The sequence below is a fragment of the Cyprinus carpio genome, chromosome B20 (genome assembly GCF_018340385.1).
Source record: "Cyprinus carpio isolate SPL01 chromosome B20, ASM1834038v1, whole genome shotgun sequence".
NCBI classification, from domain to species: Eukaryota; Metazoa; Chordata; class Actinopteri; order Cypriniformes; family Cyprinidae; genus Cyprinus; species Cyprinus carpio.
Genome location: NC_056616.1, coordinates 2985466 through 3010040, shown reverse-complemented (window position 1 = coordinate 3010040; position 24575 = coordinate 2985466). Strand labels below are relative to the sequence as shown.

General features: G+C 37.9%; 1 protein-coding gene across 1 annotated transcript in view; it reads left to right on the top strand.

Annotated features, from left to right (window-relative positions):
* Positions 1-24575, top strand: part of LOC109054520 (band 4.1-like protein 2) — a 101496-nt gene that overhangs the window by 42209 nt on the left and 34712 nt on the right. The window contains 7 exon segments of the mRNA XM_042746172.1: positions 12411-12515; positions 15032-15074; positions 19051-19126; positions 19214-19432; positions 20106-20193; positions 22896-23048; positions 23135-23232. Of these exon segments, the coding sequence (XP_042602106.1) occupies positions 12411-12515; positions 15032-15074; positions 19051-19126; positions 19214-19432; positions 20106-20193; positions 22896-23048; positions 23135-23232 (782 nt within the window).

Below are 24575 nucleotides of genomic sequence, written 5' to 3'. Positions count from 1 at the left end.
CCTGGCAAGAGCGGATTCCAAATCTTCAATACTTATCTTGCTTTAATTGTCCTCTGCTTTTGACACGGATAACCACCAGATCCTCCTGTCAGCCCTATTGGCAAAGGGCCTCTCAGGAACTGCACTCCAGTGGTTTGAGTCTTACCTATCAAATAGGTCCTTCAAAATATCTTGGAGAGGTGAGGTGTCCAAGTCGCAACATCTAGCTACTGGGGGTGCCTCAGGGCTCAGTTCTTGGACCACTTCTCTTCTCTGTCTACATGCATCACTAGGTTCTGTCATTTAGAAAACATGGCTTTTCATATTACTGCTATGCTGATGACACTCAACTCTACCTCTCATTCCATCCTGATGATCCGATGATAGCTGCTCGCATCTCAGCTTGTCTAACAGACATTTCTTGCTGGATAAAGGACCATCACCTTTAGCTCAACCTTGCCAAGACAGAACTGCTTGTGGTTCCAGCAAACCCATCACTTCATCATAGGGCTGGGCGATATGGCTGGAAACTGTATCACGATATAAGTGTTTCATATCGGTCGATATCGATAATTATTGATATTTTTATGACCTATTTAATATAAGGACCAGGAGAAAAATATATTACATTTAAACATTTTTATTTTAAACTTAAAGGATTAGTTCACCTCAAAATGAAAATTCCCTAATAATTTACTCACCCCAATGCCATCCAAGATATCCATGTCTTTCTTTCTTCAGTGGAAAAGAAATTAATTTTTTTGAGGAAACAATAGCAACCAACTGAGTTAGTTACCATTAAAGTCCATTATATGAAGAAAAAATCCTGAAATGTTTTCCTCAAAAAACTTAATTTCTTTTCCACTGAAGAAAGAAAGACATTGATATCTTGGATGGCATTGGAGTGAGTAAATGATTAGGAAATTTTCGTTTTGGGTGAACTAAAACTTTAACCTTCCCCTGATTCATCGGTGTGATTGGCAAAGGACAAAAAACCAGAAAACCAGCCAGAAACCTTGGAGTTATGATTGATGATCAGCTGAATTTCTCAGACCGCATTGCTAAAACTGCCCAGTCCTGCAGATTTGCTTTGTCCAACATCAAGAAGATCAGGCCCTTTCTTTCGGAACATGCTTCACAACTCCTTGTTCAAGCTCTTTTTCTGTCCAGGCTGGACTATTGCAATGCTCTCGTGACAAGACTTCCAGCCAGTTCTATCAAACCTCTGCAACTAATTTGGCAGTAAGAGTAGTCTTTAATGAGCCGAAAAGAGTCACACCTCTGTTCATCAATTTTGCACTGGCTACCAATAGCTGCTCGCATAAAATTCTAGGGATTGATGTTTGCCTGCAAAACCACCACTGGCTCTGCACCCTTTTCCCTAAATTCACTACTTCAGACTTATGTGCCCTCTAGAAGCTTGCGTTCTGTAAGTGAACAACTCATTTTAGTGCCATCCCAAAGAGACCACATTGCAATGTAGCTTATTGTCTGATTCCGATTATTGTCTGATGCCATATTAGAAAAGTGCATTTGGTTTTAATATGACAGCAGCCTAAATATTTGTGAATTTATACATGACAGTCGTTTTAAGTCATTTTTGCAGGAAATAACAAGAGCAGTGAATGATTTTCTTTTCTTTTTGTCTTTTGTTGTTTGATTAACAAAAATGACACAGACAGCAGCAGGTATTTTAAGCTGCTGTCACTTTGAGAAGCAATGCACTGATCTACTATCCAGATGCATGTTACCCCCCCCCCCATCTTTCTCTTTCTTAACCGAATTTGTGTATATGAAAATGTACACAAAGATAGGAATTTGGGATTTGTGAATGTGCAGAACAAAATCACAGGCTTTGAAATACTCATCCTTTGGCCAGTGCTTTCAGGTGCTCAACTGACATGTCTGTGATTGGCTACAATGCTCAACGCTTTAAAAACACACACGGTGCATATGTTGTAAATGGAAGCCTTCACACAGTGCCAGATGTCTTCACAGAACACTGATATACACAGGAGCATTTAAAAGCATGATATGTTTATAAAATGTTTTAAATAAATTATTTGAAATAATTAGAAGATATTAGAAAACAACATCTATTTATCTTATATGGTATGTAAAGAACATGTTAGACATCTGTGCTCTGTGAAGGCTATCACAGTAAATCTAATCATCCGAACAGGAGAACCTATCGTCGGAGGCTGAAGTGAAACACAGTGCAGGTGAGTGTTGGGATATGACTGATGGTTTGGGCTCTCATTACGGGCCGCTCTGTGAGCTCTAAACAGCCTCGGCTTTGTCCCATCACCGGAAAGTGCTGAGGCATCGCTAAGCGCCATTGTCCTGGTGTATTCATGCATGAGACGGTGGCATGTTTGCTCAGAGAAGAACGCCACTGTCTCCGGGTCGCCAGGACGCATAAGCTGCAGCTTCACACAAAGCATTCCAGACGAGACGCTTTATGGGGACGGTGGGGACAATGAGGGCTCTCAGGACTGCTCAGTGACCCCGCATGGATGTTAGGATGGCAGGATAGATTCTTGTCTCTCTGGAAAGTGAATAGACGATTGACAGGACCTCTCAGCCAATCAGAGCGCAGTGACCTATATAACAGCAGGATGCATATGGCGTTATGTTTTTAATGCTGTATTGTTGTTTTCGTGGAAGTTTTTTTTTTTTCATAGCGGTGTGGTGTATTGAGTAATGTGGCCATCATGAGACTGAGACGGAGCCCCTGATCTGGGCTCTCTGAGGCCTCAGCTGTGTTTGATGCTAATGCTTCAGGACGTTCATTCACAGTCACTCTCTGTGGTTTCTCCTGTTCGTCACTGATCCTGTGTAAACCCTGCTCAAACATCCCTTCCGTGATTCTCTAGGACTTTACAATGAATTTATTCATGCTATTATTGAGTCTGCAGTTAGAGTTCCTTCTTTTGTTCTCATTCATCTTCTTTCTTTCATCATGTACTTTTAGGCTTTGGCTGTCATTCATTCATGTACTCTCTCTGATCCTCTAGTTTTTTTTCTCATAGATCTAGTCTGCTCATGCATGTCTCTCTGAGCATGTAATCTTATAGCTGCTAGGCATTTGCTCATAATAATCCAGTGCATCCTTCACTTCTGTACATGCTCCTCCCTAATACTTGAGTACCTGACCATTCATCTGTTAAGCCTATAAAGCCTACTGTATCATATTTGAAATGCTGCAGATTTATTTGGATTTTTCAACATGATCAAAACCCGTGATACACAATCTACTCCACTCATTCTGTCGTCTGATTGATAGTTGGTTTTTTCTCCAGTAAAAGCTCTTTTAGTGTAATTGTACAAACGTCCAGCTTCAGCTGCTGCTTCAGTGTCTTTCTGCTGTCAAATCTTGACTGATTTTTCTCAAGTAAGCGTAGGGCTGGACAATAATTCAATATCGATATGTATCGCGATAAAAAAAAAATCAATAACGGTGATATGGTTTTTAAACACATTTCCGATATTTCGATATACAAGTGTTCCCCATACATTGATTTATTTGTGGCGTTTTGACTTCGTTGAATAAATATGAGCACTGTACGTTTCAAAATCAAAACATGTCGCGGGTGGTTTTATATGAATGTATCTCTGAAGGGAACCGACTGTTTTCAGAAAAGTTTCGATGGCATTTTCATTTTATCTGATAAAGAAGCGTTCATAGGCGCAGCTCCTTTGATTATAGCCGTTACTGGAGAAACCGCTGGGTCTACCGCTCTCACAGCGCCTCCTGCTGGCAGACAATCAGTTTGCATTTAAGCCCGGCTCCAGCAACATGTTTTTGTTTTTCCTGCAGCAACTCAAGAGCACTCTTCATACTCTTTATACTGACTAAAGCACGTTTGTTTCAATCTATATCCAAAGTACTGCAAAAACTGTTAAATTTTGAAATATTTTTACTATTTAAAATAACTGTTTTATTTTAAAATGTAGTTTATTCCTGTGATCAAAGCTGAATTTTCAGCATCATTACTCCAGTCTTGACATGATCTTCAGAAATCATTCTATTATGCTGATTTGCTGATTATCAATATTTAAGAGAGTTGAGTACTTTTTTTCAGGATTCTTTGATGAATAGAAAGATCCAAAGATCAGCATTTATCCGAAAAACAAAGCTTTTGTAACATTACATTTTGATTACATTTGATTTGATTACACTATTCCATTCAAAAGCTTTGAGTCAGCATCATTTCTTTCTTTCTTTCTTTCTTTCTTTTTTTTGGAAAGAAATTATAGAATTTTTTATTTAGCAGAGATGCTTTAAATTGATCAAAAGTGATGATAAAGAAATTCATAAAATAAAAAATCTTCTGAACTTTCTATTCATCAAGAAACCTGATATTCATCAAGAAACCTACTCAGCTGATTTCAACAAATTATTTTTGAGCAGCAAATCAGAATATAAGAATGATTTCTGAAGGATCATGTAATCAGAGTAATGATGCTAAAAATACAGCTTTGAAATCACAGGAATAAAATACATTTTAAAATATTTCCAAATATAAAACAGTTATTGTAAATAGTAAAAAATATTTCAAAATGTTACTTTTCTTGCTGTATTTTGGATCAAATAAATGCAGGCTTGGTGAGCAGAAGAGAATTCTTTAAAAACATTAAAAATCTTACTGTTCAAATTAAAAGCTTTTGACTGGTAGTATATATTAGCCTACAGTTTGAAGTTAAAGAAATTAATTTTAATTAGGTGAGACTGAAATGATTTTTTGACAGTGATTTCACATTTATTGTTTGTATGAAGGCTAAATACAAAAAATAATGTTTTTTTTTTTTTCCAAAAATATTAAATGGTTTTAAATGAGGTGTCAGACTTGGCAAATTCATTTTTCATAAATGTATATACACTGACATCTGTTGTGGGCGTTCTTGGCAGTTTTTACGAGGCTTTTTATAGTGTTCATATCGATATCGGAATTATATCGTATCGTCCGAAATTAAGAAATATATCGTGATGTAAATTTTGGCCATATCGTCCAGCCCTAAGTAAGCGTCAGAATAACTAGTAATTTTTCCAGATGAACACTTACTGGGCTGAAGCAGCTCGTCTTGATTCTCCAGACGTCAGGATCTTTTGAGGAACGTTTGTTTGTTCAGTTCTCAGTCATAACTGGATTGCGTTAACAAACTAAGCATTTAGATTTTCTCCCAGCTGTTTACATTTACTTAAGACAGAACTGACAGCTTGGTTTACATGAATACTCACCAAGAAATGCATTTTGACATGATTGTTTGTGAATTCGACTCTTCAGTGTGTGTGCTTCCAAATTGAGTTTTTATTCTCCCCAGGAACCTATTATGCTTTTATTAACTTCCTTAAATGTCACGCATCTCCTGCCTTTTATTTCATTGTTCGTCCATATATCTTCTTCATCCTAGTTGTCACTGTTTAATGGCTAGCAGCACTTTACTGTGGTGAAATCATCACACAGTCACTTCGGATCAGGATCATCTGACATTCATGCCCTCCTCGTGTGTGTGTGTGTATTGAGAAACAGAAGTCGTGTTTCTGCTCTGGTTTGTTGTGCCGACACCATAGACCCACGTCTCCACCCATGAGCACCTGCGGCTTTCTGTGGCCATCATGCTGTGTGTGATATGCGATTGTTTGTTTGCTCTCGCCGTTCACCTAATGCACTTCAACAAAACAGGAACAGCCACTATCGGTCCACTGCAAACTGAAATCCATTAGCTGTCTGTGTTTGTGTGCGTGTTGAAGCAGCATCTGTAGTGTTTACGCAGCGTGACGCCTGATCTCTCATCAGTAAATCTGCTGCGAGTGATCGCTGGCATTAGTTTGTGTTACTGCATCCATAACAGCAGCTTATGGTGTTCTGTGTGTTGTGTCATAACCAGACAGATTAAGACTCACTCTCTGTTTAGGTTTATATGTGTGTAGTTGATATGAGACTTAAACTGATACCTGGCACGGATGCAGCACCAGATGTTGTTGTTGTCAGCCATTCCTAATGTATCCCATGAAAAGAAGTGTCTGACAATATAAACACACACATATATATATATATATATATATATATAATATTAAGTCTGTCGAGTAAATGTAGTAGCCAATGGCAATTCAATTGCCAAGGTGTCCATAGAGGGTTGTACTGTGTGATAAAATTCTATTTACAAGTTGACACTTCTTTGCTGAAACCGAACTGGAAAACACAATCACAACAATCCTAACAGTCATATCAGGATCATTTAAACATTGTCCAATTCTTAAAGGTACAAATGGTTTAAATGTCACAATCGTGTCCATCTTTTTCCAGTCTACTGCATATTAAATTACTGATAATGCTTCTAGTTTGGGGATCTTTCACTCAAAAGGACTGAAACAAATCATTTAAACTAATAGCGTTGCACTAAAAATCATCCATATCTGTCAATTTGACTGAATAATATGTATATTTCCTTTCATGCTCTGTTTTTATCCATCAGAAAAATAATGTTATACTTGGTATGGCAATGTGACATTATCACAAGCAGTTGTTTTAGGTTACTTTATTTTATTTTATTTTCTGTTCTAACAGTACAGTATGTAAGACAACAGATACTGCACTCTTATAGTCAACTTTCCCAGTTTAATGAAGAACTCCTACAGATAATTCACTGGAATACAACAACAATCTTTCATTTTCTCCCCAAATTCACATCTCTTTGTTGTTTCACATGGTATTTTCCCCTTTTTGATCCCAGTGTTACGGGAATGTTTCTAAACCAGAGAAATACAGTTTATCTGTCAAAAAGACAGAAAGTGCTTTGGCATATCCATCAATGTTCCAGATAAAGATGATACGTAATATGTGTCCCTGCAGCACAGAAGCAGTCATAAGTAGCACAGGTATATTTCCAATAGCCAACAATACATTGTATGGGTCACAATTATACATTTTTCTTTTATGCCAAAAATCATTAGGATATTAAGTAAAGATCATGTTCCAGAAAGATATTTTGTAAAATTCCTACGGTAAATATATAAAAACTTTTTTGATTGATTAATATGCATTGCTGAGAACTTCATTTGGACAACTTTTTGATGTAAACATCTCCGAGGACCTGACTTGGTCTACCCACATTCAAACACAGGTAAATAATGCCAGGCAAAGACTGTACCATCTGCGTCAGCTGAGGAAGTTCAGGGTCTCACCAGCAATCCTGAAAACTTTCTATTCAGGGGCCATAGAAAGTCTATTGACTCAGTGTATCTCAGTGTGGTATGGGAACAGATCCAGTCAAGACTGCAAAGTCCTCTACAGAACATCTACCTCAAACGATCCAAAATCAGAGCTGTCTCTCCTCTCTCTGCAGGACATCTACCTCAAACGCTGCAAAAGCAGAGCTGTTAAAATCATCAAGGACTCAAATCACCCCAGTAACTGTCTTTTCACTTTGCTGCCATCTGGTAAGCGCTTCCGTAGCCTGATGGCAAAAACTGAGAGACTTAGGAGGAGTTTCTTCCCCCAGGCCATCAGACTCCTAAACTCAAACCAGCCTCTTAACATCTACATGACTCCACTTAATAATCACTTAATCAGTAAGATATTCATCATTCTCTACCTCATATTGACATGTCACAACCTGTTTGCACATTTGCCTCTTGTACATTCCTGTGTATCTTAACCCTCTAAGCGTCAAAGTCGCAAAATTGCGACAAGACGTCATACTTAATAAAATAGACTGTAGTTCCCAATATTGTGTAATATCTCATTTGTATTCCCTACCAATAGATGGCAGACATGTAGTACTTTGATTCTAGACCAACATTACGTCATGTTCCTATTTAAAGTGTTCGAGGAAATAGCAGAGCAATTGAGCTCTCGTGTCATTGATGTGGAAGCAGTTCATTTTATAGCGTGCGAGTAAATTGTGAGATTTGTGAGAGAAAATCGGCAAATGGCTAATAAAAAGTTGTACCGTGAGGATGTGTTGCAAATGTTATTCACCGATTCTGACTCTGAAGGGGAATATTTGCCTTTTGGAAACGACGATCAGTACAAATGAAGCACAAACAAGTGGTCATTTCGACCCTTTGCCCAACGGGGATGAGGGTGGCAGGGGTGAACGTGGTCGTAGTGTCCATAGGAGAGCTGTTGCTGATCGCGCACGCTCTAAGGGCCGCCGGCAGACAATACAGGTGCAGTCAGTGAGTACTGTAGGTGCGCTCTGCGCTGTGCCATGCAATGAGAGGAACAATACTCTCAAGAACTATGAACTGTGTCACTTCCGAAAGGCAAATATTCCCATTCAGAGTCAGAATCGGGGAATAACATTTGCAACACATCCTCACGGTACAACTTTTTTATTAGCCATTTGCCGATTTTCTCTCACAAATCTCACAATTAACTCACACGCTATGAACTGAACTGCTTCTGCATCAATGACACGAGAGCTCACTTGCTCTGCTATTTCCTAGAAAACTTTGAATAGGAACATGACGTAATGTTGGTCAAAAAGCAAAAGCAAAAAAAAAAACAACAACATGCAAATGAGTTCAAACATCCATTCAATATCTATTATTTCCTGAATATTGCTGATGAACTGATCAAAAAGTAGGCTACTGTTCACATGTGTTTTACTACTATATAGTATAGTAGTATAGTAATAATTTAGTACTTTCTCCTGTTTTATTGTTGGCTTCCTCTTTTCTTAACATTTGGAATGAGGATAAAAAGACACACACACACACACACACACACACACACAAACATGCAAATAAGTTCAAACATCAGTTCAATATCTACTATTTCCTGAATATTATGAAATTCGAGGTGACCGCCCCCCTGATGACGTCATAATATGCAAATTAGATGAGTATATTTACACCCTACATAAACTTTCAGTCATGCCCAACGTTTTTCTAATTTACAGTAGATCTCTATCTTTAAGCCCTTCCAAGCCACAAGCTTTTGAAATCTTGATGTCAAAATACAGCATTTTTTCCAAAAAACCCTGGCGCCTAAAGGGTTAATATTTAAGACTACAATATATATTCATGCACATTTTATTTTCTATTCTATATTTAATTCTACATTTTTTAAAAAATATTTTATTCATATATTTTTTTGTTTATTTTTATTTCATTCTTTCATAGCTATATTTATGTATATTTTCCTCTGTGTTGTATTCTCTAATAATTGCACTGTCCATGGAGCGGACCTGACTCACATTTCACTGCTGGTTATATATTCTCTATATAATCATGTATGTGATGAATAAAAGTGCAGAGATCATTTCCGCTACATGCACCTAATTAAAGTGACCGCATTGTTTGCTGTAAATATGAACATGGATTAACACGAAAATGTAGTAATTAAATCATTCTTCATTTGTGGTGGCAAGTGGTGTCCCTCTACTTTACAACACTTGAAATAAATCATAACATTTTTGTATTCTGTAGGGTAAACACAATGTATGCACTGTTAATAGTTACATTTTCATTTTAAAATGCATATGTAATTGTGTTTGAGAGATTGCATTTATAACAAAATATGCATGTTCCCGCCATACCTCAGAGAGGTATCATGGAATGTAACTGCAACAATATAACATTTTTAACACAAATAAAGTGGTTATATTGTAAATTTAGATTTAATTTAACGTATGCACGATAAATATAGGCACATACGCATCTTGTCAGTAAAGCCAGTTCTGTAATCAGCAGTAAATCTCTACACGTGTGTGCTTTCATGTGGAGCAGCATTTACTACACAGAGCCGTTGTTAAATGACAAGCTGCACAAAATATGATTGTGGTTTTGCCCAGCTTGTCAGTGAACAACGACTCTGTGTAGTAAATGCTGCTCCACATGAAAGCACACACGTGTAGAGATTTACTACTGATTACAGAACCGGCTTTACTGACGAGATGCACATTAATATCGTGCCAATATTTATCTTGCATCCCTAGTAACAGTGTTTGGATTTGAAATCAAAATGGATAAATATTGTGTTTGTGGTAAACAGCCATGGATCAGGAGCAGACTCCTGTGTGAAAGCACAGTCCGTGCTGCTTCTGTACCACACATGGACTGCATATGCACTGCAAACGGAGTAAGGGTGGGCGATATCTCGATATTTAAAATATATCGAGATATTTTTTAAACACGATATGGATTTTGACATATCGTATATATCTATATATTGTTTATATTTAATTCTGATTCCGCCACTTTGCTTGTTTGTCTTCTCTGTGCTGTGCTCGCCCCGCCTCCGTGATTTTGTTCCCCCTCCCCTCGCGTTGAACATGGCGTCGTCCGCAACCAGACCTGAGGCTGCAGAGCTAGTATAAAAAAAAGGACAACTGGCTCCATTATATGGAGATACCTCGGTTTTAAGGCGTCGGGCGAACAGCAGGCAGATGTCTACTGTAGGGCCCTATGATTTCCGCGATGCAGAAAACGCGGACGGAATCGTGGAATCCAGTCATAAAAACGGAATGTACACTTTAAGGTGGAATGTCACAGAATTTGTCAAATTTTAAATGAATTAATCAAAAGTAGGTCTCATTGCACTCACATCAAATCGCGATATGGACTAATATCTGTAAATATTAAGCCGGAAAAGTCTATTTAAATATGAATCCTTTATGTTGTGTGTGTCTGTGTTAATGAATGGCACAGAAGCGCTTCTTCGTTTTATTACACACACTGAAGCGCGTGACGCTCGCGGTGATTTCAGCGTCTGTCGTCTCTCTAAATGAGGATGTGAACACATGAACAACATCTCCAGAACTGCACTGAGAGTCACTTCATGAGCATCTGACCATTTGATTTCAGTAAAACTAGCGTCATATCACATCATAGACTGTAGTATCACATACACAGAACTGTAACGGTAAACCCGTCAAAAAACAAGTATTGGCCAGAAATCTGTTACTAGCCTATTGTTCAGCAGAATGTACATAGCCTACTACTACTACTAATAAAATGAAACGAACATTATTTAAGGAATAATCACACAACATTTCTTCCATGTATTATTTTTAATAGTAAATCCCCTTTGTTTACCAAAAAATAAAGTTTGCTTAATTTTCAATAATTAAAAGATGAATTAAATGAAAGTTTTATGCCTTCATTTGATAACCAGAAAAATGAAAACACACAAAATCACAGAGGAAAAAAAAATTCAAAAAAAGCCTATTTTAAGAAAAAAATTTTAACAAATTAAGTTGTTTTTATGCATTTAAATAATTAAACTTGCTTAAACACAGAATTAAGGTAACAATAAAACATATGATGAAGAAAAAATAAAACATTTCATAGGGCCCTAAACCTGTAATATTTGGCATATTTGTTTTTAAAGTAGTTTTTGGGAGGTTATTTTTCCTGTAAAGATATCGAGATATATTTTTTGCTCCATATCGTCCAGCCCTAAAACGGAGTATGGTGAACCTCACATACAGCTCACAAAATCAGGCTTGCGCTGTGTGCAACAATTACATGATTGTCAAAACAAAAATACACTGCATGATCAAACATTTAGGTGAAATAAATATATATTTTTGCCCCCCTCCACCCCTCAAATTAAAAACTCCCCTCTCACAAGAGTCACCTAAGAGAGGAATTCAGGCCCTGAATACATGTCTAAAAATCTTGATTAGATCATCACTATAAATAATTCCCCATGGCTTTGAAAAGATGGGTATCGGTGATCGTATCGGCAGATACTGCTTTCTGTGATCGGCCTCAAAAATCCTGATCGGAGCACCCCTACTACAGTAATATTTAATATTGCTGCAAAAAGACTTGTTGGAGTTTTAGGGGCCGATAATGTGTGCAAAGCATCATGGGATGTGAGACAGAGGTGGATGGATAACTACATTAATAAAAATAAATAAAAATTGTTTTGGTTGCAAAAACCCTAGACTGATTAAAAACTGTGCATAAGCACTTGACCGTAAGGATGTCTGGAGCAGACCGATGAATGCAGCGCTGTTCTCTGTCTTCAGATGTTCCTCAGTGACTAATGCTGGAAGCTCCTGCTGACCTCTCATTCCTCAGGAGTCACACACACACACACACTCACGCTGACCGCTTCAGCCACTGTCTGCTGGTGTCCGGCGGCTCCAATAGCCCCAGTATGACCCGGCGTCTGTGTGTGACGCTTCAGAGCCAGCGCTGCCATATACAGGAATACTTTACATACCAGCCAAAAATCACACTTCTGTCCTCATTTACTCACCGTTATAGTCTTTCTTCCATAGAATTTAAAAAACAACAAAGTCACATTGTTTTTTTTTTTTTTTTCTCTATACAATGAAAGTTTTGTTTTTTTTGGACCCCATTAACGTACAGGTTTGGAATGACACAAGAGCATGAGAGTGAGTGAATTATGACAGAATGGTCTGTGTGAGTAAAGTGTGTTCATATCTTTCTTCTTCATTGTCTCTAGAAACGGGCGAAAGGCCAGTACCTGTTTTTTCAAGTCTGCGATCACCTGAATCTGCTGGAGAAGGATTACTTCGGCCTGAGCTTTAAAGACAACGCTGAGCAGAGGGTGAGTTCATAAACATCACACACACACACACACACACACACACACACACACACACCCACACCATGTGTTCATGTACATGTTCAAACACATCTGAGCACCATCGTAACAGCAGTCTGCGTGACTCATGCGCTGTATTGGAATGATGTTTTGTGAGGAACAGTGTCAAGTTTAAATGGTTATTAAGTTGTCTATCCTGTGAGATCACCAGAACACTGATGCTGCTGCGCTGAGATCAAACACAAGACTGCGCTGAGATCACTCACATCAGTCTTTGTATTGCTGTTGGTGGTGAAGTTGATGATAAGAGTGTGTATGTTTACCTTCGAGGTGCATCATGGAATTGGCCAGGCATGTTGTTTTTCTAGTTCTGAGTAGATTCTGCTATCAGTCATTCAGTGCAACTGATCGAGCCAGTAATCGACGACATCAGACACTTTAGTAGCACCCTGTGAAATCTGTTTATTTTTTCTTATTTTATTTTTGCCCTCTAATTCTGTGGTTTAATTCAATTTTAATAGTTAGAAAGGGTGTTTAATCAATTAAATTCATAAAACCTATTTAATAAAGTAACTTTACATTTATTAATTTATTAACTTTTTAATAAGAATTTGTTGCATGTTTTTGTGTTTTATGATTGAATACAAATTTATTACGGATGCACCGGTTGACCGGCCATAAATCGGAACCGGCCGGTTTTTGCTTAAAATACGCGATGGCAATCGGCCGGTTTTTGGTCTGTTTTCTGCCGGTTTTTCCAGAAGTGCACCTGCGTGCACAGACTACATTGTAATCATTCGCTATCATGTCATTTGTGTGGCAGTATTTCGAAATCTGTGCGCAGGACACGGGCAGTCGTTCAGCACTGGAAGTGCAGAGTTACATGTCTGAGGCAGAGATAGCAGGAAGTGAACAGCCGCTGGTGTACTGGCGCACAAATAAGAGCCCCTTTCCTGCGCTCGCTGAAGCTGCGCGAGCGTACTGTTCCTCTCCGCGCCCTGCACAAGTGGAGATGGTGAAGGGATGTTCAGCTCAACTTCTCGCGTGTTGGATGAGAAACGAAAAGGACTAAAATGCTTCTTTTTTTTTTTTGTAAAGTATAACTTGCAAACAAGTTTGAGAAGCCAGAAGTAAACATCAGTTCTGTATAGGATGATTATTTTTATTTTACCTTAAAATTACATAGACTTAATTTGATTTAAAATTCACCTGCTGTAGCACGCTGAAAAAAAAGTGTTTCATTCATCCAATTAAAAAAATTTAGGGTAATGATTCACATTTATATTTTTTTAACTTGAGACAATAGTTATTTATTTTTCATTGGCTCCAGTAAAAAAATATAGATGTGAATCATTACCCTATTTTCTTTTTTTAATTGGACAAATGAAACACTTTGCATCTTTGTTTTATTTTAACATTTTGGAATAATTTATTTATATAGCATACTTTTATTTAGTCTCACTGGTAAAGACCTTTTTTATTTAAAACCAAATTTAAAAACTAAAACAAATACTGAATGCTGATTAAGAAACATCTTCTTGAATGTGTGTTGATTGTGTTGTTGCCTTTAATTTCACATGGTTACAGTTAATCTTTTCATTTAAGGCCAGTTTATGTAGTTTCAACCCAATTCAAAAACAAAAGCTAAATGCTGATGTCTGTACCATCTGTTTGTACTGAATGCAGGCTACTTACTGTGCAGTCACTGCCCTTATTCAGATGGTTACGGTTATTGTTTTCAATAGCCAAAAGCCTGTTTGGCCTATTAAATACCAAATAAACATCTTGTTTATGCATACTTTCCTTCTTTCTTGTTTTGTTGCTTAAAGAAAAAAAAAAAAAAGGAAATCGGTATCGGAATCGGCCATGAAAAATCATGATCGGTGCATCCCTAAAATTTATTACAAAAAATGAACAAAACTAACAATTTTGTGACAAATAACAAATGTAATCAAATGAAATATGAACAATTACTTAATTTTTTAATTTTGTAAATAAAGTACTTCACATCCAGTGTTGGGTGTTACTAGTTACTAATTAATTACTGTAATTTAATTACTTTTTCAAGGAAAAAGTAATACTATGTATATACTGTAGAACGTTTAAATACAATACAATAATTTAATTAAAATCTAACCTTAAAATGCATGCTTTTTATGTACCCTTCTCACATTAAATACTTTGAGTTAATAAGAGTATTGGTTACACTTTAGTGTCCAGTTCTCACTATTAACTAGTTGGTTATTAGCATGAATATTACTGGGATATTTGCTGTTTATTATTACGTACAAAACACATATCAATGTCTTATTCTGCAAGAATTTATTCTTAATCCTTAATCCTACACAATTCTGAAATATGGGTTGAAATGCAATCACAAAGCATCTGAATCAGGGTCAAGTTGAGGTGAATGTGTTTGAGGACTGCATGGTGAGCTGTCTTCCTCACAGCAGGGTCAGAGCTCAGATGCTGTGTTCAGTGTGTGCTTTGACCGATGACTCTGTGTTTCTGTGTTGCAGTGCTGGCTGGACGTCACCAAGGAAATCAAGCGGCAGATCCGCAGTACGTGCTGTCTCTTTCTCTTCATGTGCTGGTGTGGGTGTGTTTGAGTAGCTGACAGTACGACAGACTCTCTGGCTCTGTCGTCCTCACACACATCTGCAGCTGGGTGGAGAGAGAGCAGATTCCTCGTTCACACCACACAAACACAATCAAAACCATCCACAAAACTCGGTTTTATTTAGAAGCCCAAACTGAGCAAAAATCAGTGAGATGTTTATAACAGTAGGGCAGATACTGACATAAACTGATCTGAATATCAGTCTGTGCTCTATATCTCCAGTAATGTGTCTCAGTAAGATGAGATGTAAATGATCCAAACATATAATGCAGTGATTGAGAGATGAAGAAATAAATGCTCCTCAGAAGATGTGAGATGTTCTGGAGGCTTGTGAAGATCATTCCTCCGCTGAGGAACAGTGAAAGTAAAGCTTCTGGAAACAAACGCTCCTCAAAAGATCCTGAGGATCAGATTTGAGACTCTAAAACATGATTGATGGAGAATCAAGTAAAGCTGAGCTGCTTCAGTCCAGTAAGAGTTCATCTGGAGATATTACTGCAGTTATTCTGACCTTTACTTGATCAAAATCACTCAAGATCTGACCCCAGAAGCAGCAGCTGAAGGTAAAAACTCTAAACTATCAGCAGCTTTACAGGCTTAACGTCTGCTTTTTATGACTGCGGGTGAATGTGCTGAACACTTCCTGTTCACTCTGAAGTGTGCCATTGTTTGACACGCAGTCAGGTGCTGTATATATCACACACACACACACACACACACACACACACACACACACACAGGTGAATCAGACGTCTTATCTGCTGTTATGACTCAGTCTCTGCGTCTGTAGAGCGTCTGGAGGAGAGCTGAAAATAGAAAAACAGGACACGCACAAGAGCAGCTCTCCTTCTGAAGGACACGTCTATACAAATGGCACTTGTGTCCTCGTTTCCAGAGACTCTCACTGAAAGAATGAGTTTTTTTTTACTTTGTTGCACAGCACAGTGACCTGAACTAAAGTTCACATCATTCCATTCATTCTGCCATGTGCTCTATGTCTGTATAGTGACGTGAGTGAGCTGATGGATTATATTAACCTCATTTCCTTCCTCTGACCCAACAGAGCATCACAGAGAGCGTCCAGAGTTTCTGTCTCACTTCTGGACGGTTGTTGCCTCATTCATAGCTGAATTTGTTAGTGCTGTCATTCGGCTTATTGTCCAGAGCTCTGGTTCAGCTGTGAACAATCCCACCGGCTCCAGATCAGTCAGGACTGGTTCATCAGAGACCTGAGATGTGCTTTCAGTCAAACTTGAACAAAGCATCACTCAATTAATTCATTCATGATCAATAAATAAACAATCACTGAATAAATAACTTAAAAAAAAACAGAATAAAAAAAAAATAATATAAAATATAACAAAAAAAAAAAAATACTTGAAATGAAATGAATGTTAACTAAAATAAAAAAGTAGTTTATGCATCATTTGCATTTAGTTTAATTTGATGTACTAAAGTCATTAAAACTGAAATTAAATTTGATAAATGCTACAGAATTAAATACAGAAGATACAGAGATACAGAAATAACAAAAACAAAAAAAAATTGACTCAATCCTTTAAAATTAAAAGAAAATATAAGAAAAATTATTTTAAAATGAAAATAGTCTAAAACTAAAATAACAAAATCCTGACCACATGAAAGCATATTGCAGTCAAAATGAACATTTTTGTCAGTCTAATTTAAAATCAACATTTTGCTCCAGTGTTTCCAGAATTTTTAGACTCATTTGAGCACATCACTAATGTTGAGTTCCCAGCAGCATCATTCATCTTTCTCATCTGGTGTCGCTTCATTTCTCAGATGAATTTCTCAATCATGCTTATATATCAGCATGAACTGACCATGAGACGTAATCTCACTATCACCAAAAACTTCAGAACTACACAGTGACCCACACATCATCACCCTCATCGAAGTAAACACAAGTCGAATTAAGACATGTGGAGTATTCCTATTTTAGTCGCAATATGGAAGTGCAGTAAAGACTTTAATCACACTGTTACTGTCGTTGTAGGACTTTTCAGCACATTTTGCGACAGGATACACACACAGCAGCGGTCAACCGTTTGAGGTCAAACACAAGAGCATGGCTTCCACAACCCCGTCGTCTGTTAGCATGACAAATAATGAACTTAAAAATGAAACACCTAAAACTGTATATGGCATCATAACAAAGACAAACTTTATGTTTATACGTGCAATTCTGGAGGGAACGCCGGATAACGTCGCATGGGGACGTAATGACGTGCCATTAATCGATTTATGTACTATAACATGTAAAACAGGAACATTAGAGGAATATTCTGAAAGTAACTCAAATCATAATACTGTCTTACTCAGAATAAGGTAAATAATTAGATTACTGGTGTCCATGTAAACGTACTCATTTTTTCAATCTTTCAGTATTGTGGCTCATTTCATCCTGTCTGAATGATGAACAGCATGAGCTAGTGTTGTCTGACTGATGGACTGAACAGACCGTCATCCCTGCCGGTCCCTCCACCCTACAGCTTTACAGCACATCTGCTAGTGGAGGCTGTGCTTGTGTTTCTGCCCTGCACAGACTCACACTCCTGTGATATTCAGTGGAGCTGGAGGAAGTGATTTTTCTCTCGTTTAATTAGGGCTGGACCACATGGCCAGAATTTATATCATGACAGTATTTCTTAACTTCGGTCGATATGATATAACTCCGATCAGAGCCTCAGAAAAACTGCAAAAAATAAAACTACATAATATTTTAGAAATAAAAACAAATAAATTGTTCACCTGTTATTTGTATTAAGCCTTCATACAAACAAGAAATGTGAAATTACGGTCAGATAAACATAAAGACTCCCAGACGCAGCTTTGTAAGGTCTTTAACCTGTTCTTACAAACCTGTGAAAACAAAGTATGTTCCCTTCAGATATCCGTTCGTATGAAACACCAGCGCAGAGTTTTGATTCTGAAATGTGCAGCGCTCATGTTTATTCAGCAAAAGCCCTATTCGGATGGGACTAGCTTTTAACTTATCAAAATTTGTGTTTCACAGACAAACTTTGTGATTTTAATCCCGTCCGGATTCTGCCACGTCTGTGTTTTTCTCACACAATCTCTAATAACTCCATAGCAAATGATCTACTGTTTTTCAGTAAACTCTGTGATCCTCTGAGAAACTAATCTGTCCGAATGCGAATGTCTGTGATTGCAAATTATATTTGTTTCACAGCACTCTTCCTTGTGTGTTAACTCAAAATGAAATAACCTAAAAAAAAATCAACACCCACATCACTTAAACTTAAAAAAATAAAAAATAACTAATAAAATCAAGAGCCAGATCACGTAAACACTTAAGACTGGCTACTGTAATATCAGCGTCATTTCTGCACTCAGTTACATCATGTTTTAATCATCATGTAAATCTTATGTACCTTTATGAAAATTAAACATGGGTTTACTACAAATAAATAAAAAATTAAATAGTTAAACTAAAGTAGCCACACATTAACCATGGTTTTGCTGTACAACTATCCATATAGTTTCACCGTGGTATTTGTAGTAAAACTTTGGTTATACCATCAATCTGAATGACTGTACTGTACACAATGCAATGCATCTCTGCAGCGTCCAGATGTCCAAAACAGACCCTCCCTCCTCTGTAATAAACATATCCCGTCCGAATCGATACTAGAAACACAGATGTCAGGTGATAAGAATCAAACTCAAACGTAGTTCAGAAAACTAGTCCTGTCCAAATAGGGCTAAAGTCAACCGCTACAAATGGGAAACATTGGTAATGTATATTCGGAAATGTTTAAAAATCATATTGTTATTGAAAAAGAACAAAAAACTCAAGATATATGTTGATATTGAGTTATTGTCCAGCCCCGTGTTTAACCCGCTCTCGTTGTCTTTCTCTGTGTTTGTCTTCAGACTCTCAGTGGCAGTTTGTGTTCAGTGTGAAGTTTTACCCTCCGGACCCGTCGCAGCTGACCGAGGACATCACGAGGTACAGAAGCTGGTCTCCTCCGGTCCGCCGGCCGCTCTGAAAGGCTGCAGGGGTGGCGGCTCATGGTTTCTCTCCTGGTCTCTGCAGGTATCTGCTGTGTCTCCAGCTGAGGCAGGACATCGCGTCGGGCCGGCTGCCCTGCTCCTTCGTCACACACGCCCTGCTGGGCTCCTACACCCTGCAGGGGGAGCTCGGGGACCACGACCCCGAAGAGCATCGTCTGGACTACATCTCAGACTTCCAGTTCGCCCCGAACCAGACCAAGGAGCTGGAGGAGAAGGTGGTGGAGCTGCACAAGTCCCACAGGTCCTTAACAAATCGAATGCCATGAAGTCTTGTAGTATTACAAAAGTCTTCACTGTCATTTTAAGAGGTATTACATTGAGGGACAGAAAAACGGGAATCGTGATACAGCTTAATGTGATGATTTAGATTCAAATGGGCTATGATTATTTTGTATGTAATGATATATTAGTACACCATTTTCAATATATTGAATAAACATGTCTTGATTAATCTTGTAGTCACCCTGTTTTGCAGGTGAATTTTTGCCGCAGCCTGTTTAATTTAATTTTTTTGTGCTGTGTAGGGACAGTATTAATCTGTGCAGGTCTCTGAAAACTTTGCAGGTGGTGCATTTTAAATTTAAAATAGTAACTGGGAGCGGATTGCTTGTGTCGTCACTAGTGGAGTCATGTTGCCAACGATCCGAATGAGCTTCAGATCTGTCTCGACAGCAGGAATATTCTTCCACGTGTAGTTCTGCAGTCATGAGATGCAGCGAGTAAAGCGCTTGCGTCTGTTCGATTCGCTCAGCGAGACACATGTGAGGCTCTCTAGCGATCTTGTGATTTCAGAGCTGGACGTCTGTGAAGCGCTCCTCATCAGACTCCGGTCCTCACTATGATCAGAGGATTATCAGTGCTAATCTGCTCAGTGCTGACGTGTCCTGATAACACCTGTCTCATATCTCTTTCAGGGGAATGACTCCAGCCCAGGCAGACGCACAGTTTCTGGAAAATGCCAAGAAGCTCTCCATGTACGGCGTAGACCTGCATCACGCCAAGGTAGATCATCTCCAGACTGTCTCTCATGGAAGTGTGCAGCTGTACCTTCAGCCCGTTGCTGTTTTAAGTCACTAGCAGTCCACATGAAGCACACATTTGGATACATCCGCCATCTTATTTGAGCAGCATTACGGTTAGGTCTGTGATCTGCAAACACTCAGACAGCGGGTCTGGGAAAAATATTCTGTTGCCATTTTTAAACCCTCACAGGAACATCAGCTCTCCGGCTCTTTCCCAGCGGGACTGATAGCAGTCTCTAGTCCACACTGTGTGTCTGCTCCTCTCCTGTGTCTCTGTCTCTCTGCAAACTGAAGGTGAAACACAGCTCAGCTTGGAGAATCTCAGGACCTTTAAGGACTGACACATGGTGCTGTATTAGTTCAGGGTTTTTACACTTAACTCAAATTAAAACCGTAATAAAGCACTTCAGTTACTTGAAATAAGCTTTAACTGAAATGATATAAAATATATCATAAAATGAAAACAGAAAATATAAAAATAAAATGTAGTAAGTTAAATAAATAAGATAAACTTAAACTGAAATAAAACATAAAACTTTTTTTTATGTAATTTTATTTCTGCTTTTTTATTTATTTTCATTTGATATACTCAAATAACTAGTAACTAGTGATATTTGGAAAAAAATAATAAAAAAAAAAATTCTAAAATGTAAAATAATGTAAATATTAATTTAAAAAATGATAGTATTTCAATGAAATTAAAATAACTACTTTTAGTCTGGTTATCAAAGTCAAAGTCAAATTTATTTTCATTTTTAGCACATTGCATGCCAGTGGTTAAAAGCAAAACACAGTTCCTTCAGGGAGCAATGGTGACACATACAAATATACTACAAAAAAAAAAAAAAAAAAAACTAAAATAGGTACTTAATATGAACAGTAGGTAGTTAAAGGTTAATAAACAGGACGTTGATACATACATGGAGAATAACAGCATTTGGAAATTTGTAGTTATAGGTAAATTAGTGTGTCTTTATTAACATTATTATATATGGAATATATAGTATATATATGTACATGATGATATATGTATATTTTAGTGCCTATGAATAATAGAGTATTGCACATCTGTATGTAGTATAAGTAATTCCAAGTCTTTTGAATTAGACCGATGTTATGTCTGTCTGTATAAAAACACTTTTGATGAAATATGCAGGGATTGTTGTAAAAGTTATATCACACTTTATTAGTTATCGACCAATATTTATTTTTTATAACCGATACGATACAAATTATTTGCATGTTTATGTGCCCAATAACCGATATGCAGAACTGATATTTATTAACTGTTATAAAGTAAATAAATGACTGAGTGAAGAAAGAACACACTTTACTTAGATTTTTCCTCTTTTCAATCATCTTTTTTTTGAAGTGTTGAAAATTAGTCTTTCATGTTAAGTTTAATCTTTATATTACAACAATAAAAAACATTTTATTTATAAAAAGTGCAAATGCAAAGTTCCGTCTTTATTGGGAGAGGATCTTGACGGATTATCTGCATGACTCTGACTTCACGAGACTAACGATGAGCAAAGACAACAGAGAGAGAATTAAATTCAGCGCTCTTATTTCCAACATGCGCTCATTCATGGCTGCATATTAATTAACGCAAAGTTACGTCTTTATTGGGACAGGACGATCCTGATGGCGATCCTGCGCGCAATTCTCAAAACACCTAAAAGATGGCGGCGTTAATCCGTGAATCCGATATTGCAAAACCGATATCCGATTATGGTAAAATGCTTAAATATCGGTAAATCGATATATCGGTACACTAAGGTTGTGTGCAGCATAGTTCTGATTTTTAAATTGCTCACATTTCCAGCACATAGTTGTGATCAAGAAAATGTCACAATGCAAAACACATCTAGATGTCCCTCAACATTGTGTTTACACATGAATTATTTCTTATTTTTCTGTTGTGGTTTTGTCTCGTGAATCTCTGTATAGGCTGAGGCTCATCCGCTCTCCTGCGAGGGTCAGAGTTCACAGGAGACCTGCGGCTTTGAGCACTTACTGATGCGCTGATGTGTGAGAGAGCAACGGGAGCTGTGCTAGTGTTAAAAGCTTCTCGTGGCGTCAGATAGTCTGAGTTCAATCTGTTATCAGCGCTATCGATTCCTCTCAGAGATCTACGGTTAACACAGACGGATCAATAATCAGTGCTCCACGGCCCAAAAGCCCCGGCAATAAAGATCCCTTTAGGACGTTACATAAACACATTCAGATAAGTGCTGGAGTGGCGGCAGTGAGCGCCGTGATGGATGCCATTTATAATTGTATTAAGACCCTGAAAGAGTTTGAGTTTGGAGTGATTTATAGTTATTGTGTGTAACGGTGTGTGTCAGTTTCTTCTGTGAAACTCTCGGGAACGCTGACCTGCTTAACTTCCGGTGTTACTGTAGAACTGAACTGAAAAACAAAATTAAACAGCATACTGGCTAATAACCAAAATTGGGGTGACATATTGGGCAACCCTAATAAAATCAATAGGAGTCTACGGTATATGTGTGTGTGGGGGGGTTTGTTAATGCAGGTGTCTGCCTTTATTTTTCTGGTAGTTATTCAGATTCATTCAGTTTTTACTGATCTAGTCCTGACATGATGCACAGATGTGTCTGAGTGTGAGTAGATCTTGTGAATGTCTTTCAGTTAAAGACTGCCTGTCCTCTCTTTTCCCAGGACTCTGAGGGAGTGGATATCATGCTGGGAGTGTGTTCAAATGGTTTGCTGATCTATAAGGATCGTCTACGGATAAACCGCTTTGCTTGGCCCAAAATCCTCAAGATCTCTTACAAACGCAGTAACTTCTACATCAAGATCAGGCCGGGAGAGGTGCGACCGAGCAGAACACGTGTCTGAGGCTGATGGCGATCACTGTGTCTGTAAAACTGATAACATGATTTATATGTGTGTGTCAGGCCGAGCAGTTCGAGAGCACCGTCGGCTTCAAGCTGCCCAACCACCGGGCTGCCAAAAGAGTTTGGAAAGTCTGCGTTGAGCACCACACCTTCTTCAGGTAAACATATCAGCAGTACAACAGAGTTTTTGATGAGATGAGAGGCTTCAGGTGGCTGCAGCCTCACAAGACCTGAATCCATCCTGGAGGATGAGCTGTGTGTGTGTGTGTGTGTGTGTGTGTGTGTGTGTGTGTGTGTGTGTGTGTGTGTGTGTGTGTGTGTGTGTGTGTGTGTGTGTGAGGGAGTGTGAAGGTGGCTGGACATGAACAGGTTGTCGTCTTCTCTTATGTCATGTGTGCGGTCAGTGTAGCATGTTTGAAGCGCACACGCAGTGAGGTGTGTGTGTGTGTGTGTGTCTCCAGAGAGCTGTGTGACACACTTAACCTCACGAGACTTCAGATGCACTGCTGCTCACAATAAGCTGCTCTCTTTTGTGTCCTGTCATATTTTCTATTCTATTCTGCTCTGTTTAGTGATTGTTTTTTTTTTTTTTTTTTTCCACCTGAATGCAGTTAGTTTTCTCATTTAGCCAAAAACCAAACATTTAAATTACAACAAACATTAAAATTGATAAACTGATATTGTCAGCCAACAAAAGCATCACAAAGCTGTGTTCCCCTGGGGTCTCATTTATAAACGTTGCGTACGCACAAAATGGCCATAGAAACATGCGTACGCAGTTTTCCACACACATATCGTGATTTATAAAAAATAAACTTGTGTAAATATGTACACACAGTACGGACATTCTAGACCATGCGTACAAACTCTTTTTCCTGGAGTGAGAAAAGTAATGAAGTAAACAACGATTTTAAACTCTGTTTTCATGTCGATATACACATTTACATTAAACACTCCACTCGCATTAATGGAGATAAACACTGAAATTACATAATTTACAAAAAACATAATTACATAATTTTATTAACAATATAAATCATTTTCCTAAGGTATGCTATGTTTTAATGACAGCGAGGAGTGCTATAGGTGCACAATAATTCATTTTTAAACTAAACTACAGATCACATGTTATGAGAAATATTTTAGCGAGAACAATGATCAATGATGCTCACTTACTTAGACATTAAATTAATATTTTACTGAAGAAAAAAGTTACGTTTCAGGTGTCCGGTCACTTTTGACTACGAAGACTATGAGTGTGTCTCCCAAATGAGGAGCGCACAAAGGTTAAATTTCATTGGTTGACGAATGTTCCAAGGTCTGCAATTATTTTCAGACTAAACAGTTAACGACTAAAGTAGTTCCATGCAGCTCTTGACTGCATTACATAATCCAAATCACTTTGCCAAATGATTTGTCATTTCCAGGTCCTTACAGCCTAAAACAGCAAAAGAACCAAAACTCCACAATGACACTGAGCAAGAAAATAAATATAGTAAAC